Source organism: Megalopta genalis, chromosome 2, assembly GCF_051020955.1.
Source record: "Megalopta genalis isolate 19385.01 chromosome 2, iyMegGena1_principal, whole genome shotgun sequence".
Classification (NCBI taxonomy): domain Eukaryota; kingdom Metazoa; phylum Arthropoda; class Insecta; order Hymenoptera; family Halictidae; genus Megalopta; species Megalopta genalis.
The window spans coordinates 15,045,072-15,059,277 of record NC_135014.1 but is presented as its reverse complement, the minus strand read 5'-3'; the positions used below and the strand labels follow the sequence as shown (position 1 = coordinate 15,059,277).

The window sequence follows — 14,206 nt, the reverse complement described above, 5'->3', positions numbered from 1 at the left end:
GGCACGTGACACATGTCGCTCGCCAGCGACATCTTCTTATAGTGCTGAGCAGGGCTGTAAGGTACGTTCGAACACGGTGCGAACTGCCTCAGACAGCAACTTGCTGACTCTCGAAACGACCGATCGACCCTTGGACCATCGAACAGATTGCGACTCCTAGTTCTACCGAACTGTGCTTTTTTTTCAGTTGTCGAGACTTTCTGATCTCGAGACTTTCGCTTAGCCTCTTTCGTTTTAACGACAGTTTGCGCACGGTTGCTAATAGACTGCTTTTGTTTGTGTTCCACTTTCGTCCTCCCACCATGGGAGACGTTCCCAAATCACTTCTGTGTTCAAACAATCGGCAATCGTGTGCAACACAGGCCATTTCGTTCGCTTCGATCATTTTGGTGTTTCTTGTCCAGGTCGATATCTTTTTTTCATTCGATTTGATTTGATTTATTAACTGGCATAGCCCTTTATTATACGCAAGGACAACGTACGAAAAAGTTATTATAAGTTGTCATTTTGGTTTCTCGGTATTTTTACTTTCAAATTATAAACGTGCATTGTATCGTTTGAAGATCCTATATGCTTTTCTGTCAAGACTCGAAACGATTATGTTACAAAGGGCCAAGATGCCAAAGAATACTTCCAATAGTTTTCGCAAACCATATCGCGTAGAATTCAAGTCGGGTTCGAAGCAGCAAGTTGTCGTTCGAGCACCGAATTCTTACAGCTCTACCGCGGAGACAGCCCAGTCTCGGATGTTTGCCGCCTCTGGCTTGCTGCGGATGTTTCGAGGGACGCCGCAGCCAGCCAGAGCGCAAGGGCACGATTCACATATCCCGTGATATCGTCGGCCACGATCGTTCCACGGTCGTTCGAGCAACGGCCCTCGGCACGTGGCCTTCGCGTTTCCGTGTAAACTCGTCGTCGTAGCTACGTTCCGTCGTAGGTAGCTGGTCTAGTGTCTTTCCCGGTTAGTCAGCGAGCGGACGGGAGCGCGGCTGTGTTCGTTTCGTTGCTTCGAATCGTCCATGGGGTCGGTTCGATTTTTCTTCGTGACGTATTGGGTTCAGAAAGTCGGAAATTATTCTCATATTCGGAGGCTCCGCAATTTTTAACGAAGACCGGGGCTCTGTAAGCCGATACGGGGCGCGCGGACAAAGAAAATTCAATGGGAAATAGGAACGATAGGACCCCGTGCACATCGACCCAATACAACGTCGCCGATCGTTAAGTTGCATTCCACGGAGCAAACTAATGCGCATTTAGTTGACCGTTCGATTTCGTTTTGGTTTCTGTTGCTCGCAATCGGTGACGAGCCGAAGACACTAGCGCGGACTAGTCAGTATTTATTTTGTTACGCGGCCGTGCTTGCACAATCTCGCGTTCACGAGCGAGCCACTGGGGCGGAAGAGACGGTAGGGGTTGAAACATGGGGGTGTCGGAGAGGGTAGCCGAGAGATCGAGCGGGGCCTTATTACCTTTGGTTGTGCGAGCACGGCGAGAGTTTGATGCACTCCATGGTTGTAAATAGATTAGTCTCGCAAGAAATTGTAAATACTATACGTAGAGTGAGACGTGAACGCGAGAGCGAGAGAGAGAGAGAGAGAGGGAGAGAAAGGAAGCGAAAGAATCGTATATCTATATTAATATAAAAGAAAAGTATTAAAACAAGTCAGAGATTAGCTGTGCACCCGATTGAAAATGAAACGGTAACAATGCCGGACCTGAGTTTCTCAATTTATGTAGTCGCTCGAAAGATCAATTACGACGATTATTACGATTATCGCGCAGATTAATTATTATTATTATTTATTGTCGCAACCGTGTCTCTTACCGTGACTGGTGCGGCGACCGTTGTAAATACATTCGGGTTGAAAGGAACGCGAGAGAGAAAGCGAGAGAGAGAGAGAGAGAGAGAGAGGGAGAGAGAGAGAGAAAGTCCTGTGTACATTGAAGGAAGGATGATGGAGAAGTTTGAGAAAATAAAATTACTTTACTGAAAAATTTGACGAGGAGTGGTTATTGACCCGGTCCACAATCCCATCCTTCGAATCCTTCGCAACGGAATCGCTGAATCTCGGTCGAAAGAGCGCGACGGTAACATCGGGAAACGCCGGAGGGGAAAACAATGAACGGAACGCGTCGAAGATCGATAGTAGAGTCTCGGACGCGTCGCCGGCGCGAGGGTTGCGATCTCGATGATGTTCGAGGCGAAGATATCGGACAAGCGCGGACCAATTGTTTCCCGACACAACACACGTGGACACGGAATAACCACTTCTGTGTTCAAACTTTGCTAATTCTGTGCGACCTCGTCCAATGATCTCGATGTTCCTTCTCTTGATCTTGGTACCTATGCTTTCGTTGATCGAAAAGCTTCTATTGCATCGTTCGCAGGTGTTTACACCTAAGTTTGATTATGTCCAGTTTACCAACTAACCTCTTTGCCAACTACATTCTATCGTTTGAAGGTTTCCTGGGTTTCGATTAAGTTTGATGGGGTTTGCTCTGGGTTCTGGTTCGAAGATATACACACAACAGCGTTGGCGGCGGTGTGTGCTGCGTTGTTTGATGACTTGAAATGGGTTTGATGGAAAATTCCGGTTGAACTTGATCGCGTTAGCTCGTAAACTTTCGAACTTCATCAAACTTGCTAAGCATGTCAATTTTCGTATTTCAAGATGGTTGGATGTTTCGCACAATTAGCAATACTTTCTCTAAAGCAATTCAAAGAGCGCGCCCGGTCTTCGATGCTGGAAATGCTGTCGCAGCATGAACTCGTATCCGATAATCAGGGACAGCAAGTGAGAAAGTGAGAGAGAATGAAAAAGAAAGCAGGCAGTGCGTGAAAGGAAGAGATAAAGATTGCCGAGTTCGCGTGGAAGTCGCGGCAGCTTTGCTTCCTATGGGGTCGCACGTACGCGAGGGTCTCTAATTTCGCAAATGGTACCGGAGCGTCCGTCTCTGCCTTCTATGTAATTTAATTGCCTTAACACGTTTCTATTTCTCCCTGCGGCGGGGAGTTTAGCCGTCGAAGAGGGACCCCGCGGGTTGTCTTGGTTGCCGTTTTAACCGAATTACGGAGGAAGCACGGGAAGTTTGAAGCGAATAGATTCGCGAAGATCGCGGTCCCGTGGAAATCGCGATTATAAATTCCGAGCTACGGGACTCGGTGGACTTTCGAAACCGTGGTGGCAGCGTTTCAAGAACACGTTTCCGGGAGGTCGATGTTCAAAGGAGCAGCGTGGCGAATTTATTCTCGCCCATTTCTATGCTGGAACACCCCTTAAGCTGCGGTCTCGTTCGTTCATCGATCGGCCGCCGTGAATGGCGTAAATTCGAGCGCGCATCCACCGGCGGATAACCAAATAAATTGGCAATCTATGCCACCGGAAGTCTGGCAATTTAATATCCACCTGTTGTTGCCGCGATTACGTGGCTCGTTCGGTGTCGCGACACGTCGTTGAGCAACGAGGCCACCACCGCGGCAGTAAACTGCCAATCACGATGCAACGAAAACGAAAGTCCTGGGAATCTTTTACACCTCGTCGACGGAACGGTCTCTCTACCGATGATCTTGTCGATCGTTTGTCCGCCGCGTCGCGCCGGCCGGCCGGTAAACGATTTCCTTTCGTTCCACGGCTCTCGGCAAGATAAGCCAATAAACATCCAATCTTGAGGCGGACAGCCATCGATTCGCTGTCCCACCTGTTGTTGGCTCGATTACGGCCCTTTAATCCATATCCTGGCACGTCGTTAGGCGAACGGGACCGCGCGCGCGGTAGCCTTCGATATAACCGGGGATGGCCAACGGGCCGAGCAGAGATCCGACTTAGGAACCTAATGCAATTGGCCGCGTAACTAACAATTAGCAGGTTACCGTAACGTGCTGTGGCCACGGCGCCGCCTAGCACAGGCTAGCTAGCGTGCACCATGCACCAGACATCGCCCGCAGGGTGCTCGGTCTTCGTTCCGAGGAACAACCTGACGCGATTGATCAACGCGATAGCCGGATCTTGATCATCGACCCCCTAAATCTTCGGGGCCGTGTCGCTCTATAATTTTCCTCCTCATTTCCAAATCCGCTCGGCGATCTAAAATACGCCGGCGTGTAAGGGTTTCCTCGTCGAATTAGGCTGCACTTTTCTTCCGGATGGATCTACTATCTTTCAGATAAAGGTTGAAAACTCTCGCGTCAATACCCAAAATTCTCTACGAATTTCTGTAACAGTGCACTTGCCAGAGATCATCGTTTCAGAGCATACTTTCATGTCGAATTAGCCCTTTGCCGTACCTAACGCCTCAAGGCGCTCGGGATTTTAATGTTTGCCGTCGGTCTGAACGCTCCGAAAAGCTCTTTCTTTATTCGAATTAACATATTCGAATTTGTATTGCGTTTCTGTAATCGAAACAGTTAAGAGAACAGATTATTTTATGCAAGAATTTATTAAGGATCAGATGCAAAAATAATTTTAACGATAACTCTTATAGTTTATTTTTTATGATTTTTGTTTATTTGGCTAGATATAAAGTTTCATTCGGGCTCGGTAAATTTAAATAAAAAACGCGATCATCCTGTCTTAACAATGGTCCTTTAAATAAGAACGGCAAAAGGATAAATGCACCCCAGTCGTTCGAATCCTGACTGCCGAAGTTTCCAAGTTGGTTCTCGCAAGATTGACGTATTTAAGACTTTATACGAGATGATGCATATGTGATAAAGGTTGATCCAATAAGCGGCGGAGGAATTTCGTAAGAAGAATAATCAACTGAGTATACTGTAAGATCTTATAAAATGTACAATCATGACATTCGGTTTAAACTTTTTTGAAATTAATGATTTACATCAACACTAAACAACTAGGCAACACTAAGCAACTGTACAATTTGGCAAGAGGAGATACGATTATTCGAGCCTTGCATTAGTTACCAATTGTCAACAACTATAAAAACGAGACGCAAGGCTCGATTAATCGTATCTCCTCTTCCCAAATTGTCCATTTTTGTGCGCAATCCGAGCGCGAATTAGGGAGAATTTACTATATTACGCTTAGGGTAAAAATCAGCCCGGCAAAAGTCTTCGAGGGTTGAAGAAAAATTCACCAATAGTTTTCAAAATAGCTTAATAAACGTGTTTTTCACTCCAATTGCGAGGGCTGTTTTCACTCTTCCAGTGTCGACGATGGCCGATAAAAAAATTCTTATCGAGTATTTTTCTAAAAATCATGTCTCACGTAAGTTTCACAAAAATCGGCTTGTATAACCTCGACATGTTCCCCCTGCGAGCGAAGGATAGAAATGATCTTCAAATGTTTAGAAACACAGTTTTCTCTATTTAGCTGTACTCGGAAGCTTGTGTTTCCGAGACTCCGAGAGAGCAGAGTCGTGGCGGCCCCAAGCGTCGTGGTCGAAGGGCGAGAGTCTCTAGAAATAATTAAAACAGCTGATCAGGTCACGTAGATCGCGGCACGGGCACGAGAAATCCGCTCGCCGGGGAATTAGCAGGCTCGGCTGGCAGCGATAGGCGGTCGCATTCTTCGAGTGTCCGGTAATTGGAAGAGACGCAGTAAATTAGTCGATTAGAGCGACGCGTTATCGCGATACAATGTGACGGTCCGGCTAGGTGGATCAGACACGGCGGCGAACGTGGGGCAGGTTAGGCGCGTTAGGGACAACCCATTAACCTCCATGCTCCACGCTATTACGCCACGGACATATTGCTTCCTGCTGTTGGATACGATGGCTCAAGGCGCTATCTCAATCTCGTTCTCGGTCTCGTTCGCTCTCTCCGCCGACCGGTCTCCGTTTCTTCCCCGTTCTCGAGCAGATCTCTCGATCTCCCGGATGGTTTCTCGCTCCTTATCCATCAATTTATTTCGAACTCTCCGCTCCGGCTCCGCGATCTGGATACCACGAGCGAGCTTCTTTCCGGCGAAAGCAAATCACGAAGCTAGGGGAGTTTTATCATTCCATTTTTCTCGTCTCCTACTTTCCGAGATAATTATTAGATTGTGGAACGTTGTGGGCTCGTAACTCTCTTTCAGCAGAACCGAATCAGAGGACGAATTTAAGTAGGTCTCGCAGATTACTAACTCCTTTTCCGGGAGAACTCGTTGTTTGATCTTGAACGCGGGCTCCATAAAATAATTTTCGTCTGTTCTCAGTAGGTCCGATAAGATTTCGAACGGGAGTGTGCGATAATTGAGAAAACTTAAAAGAGGATCGAATAAAACGAAAGCTGACTGGGAGACGAATTTATTTATTGTTTACAGTTATAGTTGAGCAATTCATTTCTGAACTACAATAATTAATATTGATAAGTTCTTTAACACTAGATTTACGGAACCCGTCAAAACGACGGGTCACCAATTTTTATAATTTACCATTAATCATATCGTAAGATACATTTGTGAGTTATTTATTCAATTGATATGTTACTTACGGCAAATTTTATAACAGCACTTGTTAAAAAACAGAATAAATGTCTTATTGTTACTTTTATAAACTAATATAAAACAGCTGTTTTTCGTGCTCCGTAAGTCTAGTGTTAAAGAAAATGTGCTTTTGAGAAAGAAAATCCTTTAATGTTCGTAATTATATGAAATATTAACATCACACGAAAAATTACATGAAAAGTAACTCAACGTTTCAATTGTAGTTTAGTGCTGCTTCTGTCTTCAGCTTGTTGTCTGTGTCACTGAACGCGTTCGGATCTGTCGATCGTCGGTTGGATCTATCTGCTTTCCTTCTTTAACAGTGTGAAATAGCTGCAATCACGATTACCCCGCGTTCGCAATTACCCCGCTCTCCCCTACTGATTTGCTTTTCATTCTAACATCTCACACGGCGACGAAGAATGCCAATAACGAAAATGCCTGGTAATCGAATTTTATTTAGACCAAGAAGGAATAAATAACAACCACGCGTAACAAATTCTGTTCGAAATGTTCGCAAAGTATCCGACACAAAATATTATAAATAGTTAAAAATATCATGATTTATTTTTCACATTTATCCAGTCCAGCGTTTTCCTTCATTTCTAAAATAATTATCTTAAGATTGCAAATCTTCCGCTTGGTTGTTCCACCAGGAGAATGGAAAATGTTTGCTTAAAGGATCGGTTATGTATTCCCAGTCGCGGATCTGAAGGAAACGGAGGGTTAGTGTCTTGGGTGCCCGATGGACTCGCTGTTGAAGTTTCAACAGTCTCGAAACTCACGGCGCGAACCTATTATTCACGATGGAAACGCTCGTTCGCGACGCGACTCTTATTAGAAAGAACCCTCGAGCTACGTCGCCGGGGATGTGCTCGCTAAGGGCGACAATTACCTTCGTCCGGGCCGCGCGTTCCTCTAAACGAGACGCCAGTAATCGAGTGATCCTCTTTCGACAGTGATAATATCACCCCCCGACGGTGCTTCTCTGTTCACCGAGGAGGCCTCCGGGCGTTTGCTCCGACGTCTATCATCGGGCTGCATCTCGATTTTGGTAGTTAAACGGAATCGAGATCTCGACCGATAGGGATTCTTTACACCTGGTCTACAAAGCTTGTTTTACGCTGGCCTCTCCAGATCAACAGGGTGCAAAAGGGAATTTATCCGCTCCGATAGCAGGCAATTTGTTCAGGAAATTCTGACGGTGTTCTTTCAATTCGGTACTTCCGCTGCAAAAGTTGCTAATTAAAATTGTTCCAATGCTAATACTTTTCTGCATCTGTTTGCTGAAAGTGCAAATGAAACACGGTGTTTTCCGCATTTACAGGATATTATTCTGACGTTACGGTTATTGGTGTCATCGTAATCAAATGGGTTATTCATTTTAAAGCACTCGTATCGCAATCGATATATTAATATTCGCGCATGTATACGTCGGTGTATGTATTTACTCTTTCATCGGAACGAACATGGATATCGTCAATTTTTCAGACGCTGTGCAATATTTCTACCGGCCTAAATTTCTGTGTCTTTTCATCAATCTGATACTTTACACTTTTACGAGTGTATAGTAACACAAAGTGTTGTCATCTCTTTATGACGAGTATACGTCGAGAAAAACAGCTAACTGGTTAAAAACTATACAGGGTGCCTTAAAATTACTAAAATAATGAAATAAAATAATAAAATAATGCTCTAAAATACTTCCGGGAAATGAGGGGTCCCTGAGATCATTTGAAGTAACTTTTTCCTTAGCGAAAATACAATCCGCGGCTTCGTTTACGCGTTATTATCGAAAAACAGTAACCAATGAAAAGTGAGATCAGCTGACGCGAGACGGCCGAGCCAATGAACGAAACTGGGCTTCGTCCGCTCGTTGGCTCAGCCGCATCGCGCCAGCCGAGCTCGCCTCTCATTGGTCGCTGTTTTTCGTTAATAACTCGTAAACAAGGGCGTTACTCCAAATGACCTCAGGAATCCCTCATTTTCCGGAAATACCATAATTTTGGGACATCCTGTATATTCTCCATTAAATTATATACCTTGTAAATGTGTTGTATTTTTAAAAAAATATGAAGAAAATCAAACATGTACAATATAATTACAGTAACTTACTTTTCAAGGAGACTTGAACAGCTAATTGGTTAATAAATTGCTTCGCACTAATTGACGGATCCTAGAACTAAATGAAAATTTCGTCACGATATTAAACATTTATATTAAACTCCGAACCGATATTCGCTGAAATTGCGTATGATGCCGATTCTTCGGCAATCAGGCAACCGTGCCCTATATGAACAGAACCCTCGCGATCAGTTTTGCTACCTCGTTCCCCGATTCCGATTTCAATCGCGCGGCCACGGATAACACGGTTACACACTTGTCGGAGGACTGCCAACAGAGGAGGAACTAGAGCCGGCAGCAAGGAAAACGCGAAAGGGCGAGACGCGCGTGATTAGACGAGACGCGGGAAGACAAGCGTAAAGGCCGAAAGGAGAACCCTCGGTTCGACGTTCCAGGCAAAAGTAATCGAGTGATCCTCCTTTGTGGCCGATAGAGACGCCCGCGGGAGAGACTCCCGATACCTGAGGGGAGGAAAACTCGCCTCGGTTTCGTTTGTCTTGGCTCCCTTTTGATTCCCTGGATTAACGGGGTAACTCGATTCCGTCGATTCGAGGTTACGGGACCGGCGAATCGCTCCAAGACCACTCGAACGCCTGCTTTCTCGGCAATTAATCGGCGTAACAAGTGTTAAAAGCTTTGCGTTTACCTGGCTTCCTGGAAGGACACCGCGAACGATCAGTCGCCTTTCGAACCACGATCTACAATGTTCCTATAGTGTTGCAGGACTCTTAACTCTGATCAGTTTCTCACTTCCCGAACTGAATCGGTGCCAAATCGACGAATTGTCAGATCGATGAAATCACAAGGTAAACGGGTCATTTCGATATCTTTTCATTCAAATTGATAAGTAAGATTTTCCTTAGATTTTTCACAACTTTTCACAACTTTCATTTCGTTTTATCTGGAATACCGATCAATACAAATGAACTTCTTCTATCACTGACTGATAGTGGATACCTTATTTTCTTCTCCTTTGGCAAAACGCAATTCTCGGGTTCGACAGCTACTTCTTCACGAGTTGCTTGGTCTAAAAATTCCCCGCTGCTATTATCACTGTCATATTCCTCTTCGCTATTTACATTCGCAGTAGGCACAGAATCTGTATCATCTTCACTAGTTACGAATGAATTACTATCATCATTAGGATTTCGTGAGGAAAAATAATGTCAGCTATCAAGCGTCTCCTTTCGAGCGATAAGAGATTAAACTTATTTTGTAGCAGCATGTAATTGTAATCGATCGAACATCCATCGAATGATGGGTCCATCGATGATTCGATCCATCGAACATACCATGAGTAGGGCGGCCAAGCGTAGAAAGCTATGCTGAAGAGTAATCCAGTAATCCTTTAATCGGGTTAATCTGATAAAAAAAACCAGATTACAGATGCCTATTCCAAAGTACAACGAATATAGTAGTTTCACACGTATTCAGATTCTTAAAAGTCTGACTCAGTCTAAAACGCTGACAGAGATTTCCCCGACACTGAACAAACGCGAAATTTGAATTTCGACGTTCTCCTGGCCCCGGATCATCGCTAGGAACATCCTGTGCCCGGCGTCGAGTCAAGAGCAGCAGAAAATCAACCCCATCAAATTTTATTAGGAAGTACTTGGGAAAGTACTCGAGCCTCTCCTCCCTATTGTTCCCTTCCGCCGTCGATGTTGCAAAGCTGCAGTTCAGCCACTCGTCTCCCTTCCTCATGAAAATATCGGGAAAGGAATGATCAGAGGTCTCAAGGAGAAGAGCTCTCTTTCGGGGAGCAACGGCTGCGATGTTCCACCATTTCCGGTCGTTCGTTGCAACAGAAGAGGACTCCGAGGGGAGGAGATCCGCGGTTGGTCCGCCATTTGTTCCCGCTAACGCGATATGACTCCGTTTTAGAGGAGCTCGCGTGCGAATATAGAGGGGAAAACCGGAAACCGGAAACCGGCCATTGCGAACCGAGTCTCTCGCAACTGGGTTAACCGGAAGTCACTGTTAAATCGTGCCGCATGGTATCGATCATCCCGGCAATCTTGTCGCCGTTTGCTCCTGTATGTACCCGTTTCTGCTGTCGTCCGTTGAATTTTTCAACGGCTTCTGGACGAGGATGTTCCGGGAATTAATTACGAGCTGGGAGTTTTCAGAATTCACGCGGGGCTGCCGTGATTTTCCCGCGGGAAGTTTAGCCACTTGCCACCCCCCTTCTCTTTCTCTCTCCCTCTTTCTCTCTCTCTCTCTCTTTCTCTCTCTCTCTCTTTCTCTCTCTCTCTCTCTCTCTCTTTCTCTCTCACTCTCTCTCTATCTATCTATCTATCTATCTATCTCGCTCACTAGCTCGCTTTCCATGGAGATGCAGAAGTCACGAGCAAATAAAATTAGCCTCGGGTAAATCGCGCGTCAGGATCGTTCCTTATTATTCCCCGGCAGCCGAGGATCTCCGTCGATTTAAGGATTAACTTTCGACTCCCTCGTTTCCACGTAGTTCGCTGCGAGTCAGCGTTTCTCCGGCTCGGCCCCAGGCCAAAGGGAGATCGCTAGTTCTCGAGGGTCTTTAAGGGCGGAGGAACGAGTTAATCGCCCGGCCGGAAGCGCGACGAAAGCGCACCCCGGGATTCGCAACTCGTCCTGGATCACTCGCTAATTCGTATTTATTGCCGCGCAAACCCGAACTTCCCCGAGACGTGTTCGCATCTGCTTCTTCCATCGGCACTTTGTTTTCGAGGGAGAGGGTTGCTGGAATGTTCGGATTGAAAGGGAATGGTTGATCCTGATACCGTTCCCTGTTATTTATTCGTACATTCATTGCAGGGTTCTTATTGTTGCGAACCTCTCTGTTTTTCTCGCGTCGCGGCATTTTATTCGTAATTAATATAGAATATAATACAACACAATTCAATTATATTACCGATCTTTGAATTTGTAATGTTGATCGTTCGACGGTCCGATCTCGACTCTCGACTGTCCGTTGGTATCATTATTCCGTGGCATCCATTATTTCCTAAGGAGTTGTTCACAACAGGGCAGTTTCACATAACAGCGACTTGATTTAGACAAGTCGCCGTAACAATATTAAAAAGTTGCAAGAAAATTGCAGTCTAAACTCGTCCAAGTTTGTCCTCGTCAACTTTAAGACGTTAAGTACAACAAGTATGCGTCCAACGCATATGGGTTACCCTAATTTTTAACTAGGTTCTGAAATTTTATATTTATGGAATACAAAAGAGTTACAGTAATATTTCGTATGGTAATCTTCAACTTTCTAGTTTCGGTTTCATTGATTAATTGATTTTGATATTGTGGGAATTTTTGGAGTTGATATTCGGAAGTTAACTTGTTAAAGATTAATTTTTGTCGTAAAATGTGTTCGTGTAAATCAGTCGTAATTATGCTCTCGTTGTAAACGCACGTAGAAGCAGAAGTGGGTACAAAAGCATGTAGAAGTACAGTGGGCCACAAAAGTGTTCGTGCACTTTCTGAAACGTAATATCTTTTTCAAAACTTAACTAAACGACTTGAATTTTGTTTAGGTGATAGAGGGGCTAGTCTACTAGATGATTTTTTTTAATTTTCCTATTACTTGGGTTGACAAAAAGAGATAAGAAACTCTGGTTTTCTAACTATTTTATCTGGGCCACTGTATGTAAACTGATTTTCAAAGCTCCACACGTGAATTATTTCAACACAGGAATTACACCGTCGCTGGTATTCCAATATAAAATACATAGGTTTCTGAAAAGCTAATGAAGCAATCTATTAGCTACATTACTTGAATTTTGTACGACTTTTCGAGCTGAAGCTTATTTCAAGAGTTAAGAGATTTAAAAAGCTTAAGAAACGATGAAAATCTTTCGAATTCTGTGCTGCGCATATTAGAATAGCCTTAAAATAACTATCCACGACCGATTCAACGGTGGAAATGTTTGCATAAAATGTTCTATCAGCTTCGAAATAGGTATCCACGACAAAAAGCGTATGTAAAAAGCTAAAATAGTAATCCTTGGCGTAGAGGGTTCGGTAAGTTTACAAGAAGAGAGCTTCTCGATGTTAAGTCGCGAGTTTACCGCGTCGAGGGTTTCTCCTTTATTCTTTATCGTGCCTCGGCTGACAACGCGGCTCCTTTCGCGGCGACCACGTGGTCCTTGACGCAAGGTATCGCCGTCCTCGACAACGGCCCGAGATAGCCATAAACCGAGCGGAATCGCGTACAGCGGTTCCGCGAAAAATATTGAGGCCGACTAACGATTTCTCATTGTCGCAACAGATGCTGGACGTCAAGGAAACCGGCAGAGGCGTGTTCGTGTGCAGCAGCCCCGGCCCCGATCCCTACACGTCCCAGGACCTCTACAATCCCGTCTACGAGGAGCTCAGCAACGGTGAGTAATCTCATTCGCAGCGTCGACGGCCACGCGAACAATCCTTCGCGCTATCAACACTCTCTTCGCCGTGGAACCGTTTCCACGGAGATTCTCAGGGCTCTCTCTCTCTCTCTCTTTCTCGGGAGGGAGGGAGAGAGAGAGAAACATTTCGATCGCGCTGAAATCACACCCCGGTCTCCTTCTAGATGAGACTCGACTCTGAGGACTCGCCGGACGGACCCGCGATCCCCAGCCTCGATCCTGCCAAGGGAGAGCGTAGGTAGGGTCCTGTAAGCTTGGAAGGCTTGCCGCCTGCCGGTCGGATGAATTAACGCTTTACCTCGCCTGTTTCATCGGTTTCTGGGACCTAATGGTTCTATAATAGAGCAGACCTTCTTCTTATTTCTTTCATTCCTTCCGTCAACGACATTGCTCTGACTTTTTACGGAGCCTAGCATAGTGGAGCCGCTTATTGTGCCTTTGGTTTGTTTTAAATCATTTTGAATAGTTAACTTTATATTTACTTTTACTATATATTTTGCTCTTTTATTTTGTTTATTTTTTAATAGAACAAAATTTAATATATTTTACTCGATAAATATAGTGTTGATCAGCCCACGGTAGCCGGTTCCACTACCCTACGCATTCTATTTGCTGCCTTCACAATGTCCTCCGCATCCTGACTCCGCCATCGTCGAATGTCGTTGTCTTCGTCGTCTTCAGACTTTACTACAGTCATCTGTTTTTCAAATATTCCTTTCATCATTCTCTTGATAGCCATTTGCTCATCCGCCATCGCCGCCACATAACCGCGCACCGCTCTAAGTGAAACACCTTTTTGTCACATCATCGTTCTCCATCTTTCATCTGTCAACCTTTTTCCCAAGTCTGCCAAGAAGACGTTAAACACCATTGGACTAAGCGGACACCCCTGGCATTCACTTCTCCGCTTTCATGCGACACGTCTCCCCATATGTTCCCATCATTTCCTCTCGCATTCGCTCGCGTCTCTCTTGGCTGTTCTCAAGGCTGCCATTAGACCCACAAAGCAGACCACTTTTGTAATTGCTATTCGCCGCGTTTGCTGTGAAAGCATCCGAGAAATGGTAAATCAACGATTCTCGTAAAATGGTAAAGCGTCAATTCACGACGACCTTGCGGCTCATCGAGCTGGACTTCGCAGTTAACCCACGGCTAACACCGGCTTGCTAGTTTGTTGCTCTCCTCCCTCTAAACCCTCCCTCTAAACTGTCACGCAGCTCTGCAGGTGGTTTTCGTGTTTCTAACCGCTGGACCTCCCTGCATGGAAATGGATCA

At 45.2% G+C, this 14,206-nt stretch overlaps 1 protein-coding gene across 2 annotated transcripts in view; it reads left to right on the top strand.

The window, feature by feature from the left end:
* The window catches only part of pxb (putative Hedgehog signaling attenuator pxb), a 508,778-nt gene that overhangs the window by 483,833 nt on the left and 10,739 nt on the right, over positions 1-14,206 (top strand). For both annotated transcript variants that reach the window (XM_033468232.2, XM_033468231.2), the window contains exon 5: positions 12,796-12,907. In XM_033468232.2, the coding sequence (XP_033324123.1) occupies positions 12,796-12,907 (112 nt within the window). The remainder of the gene's footprint in view (positions 1-12,795; positions 12,908-14,206) is intronic.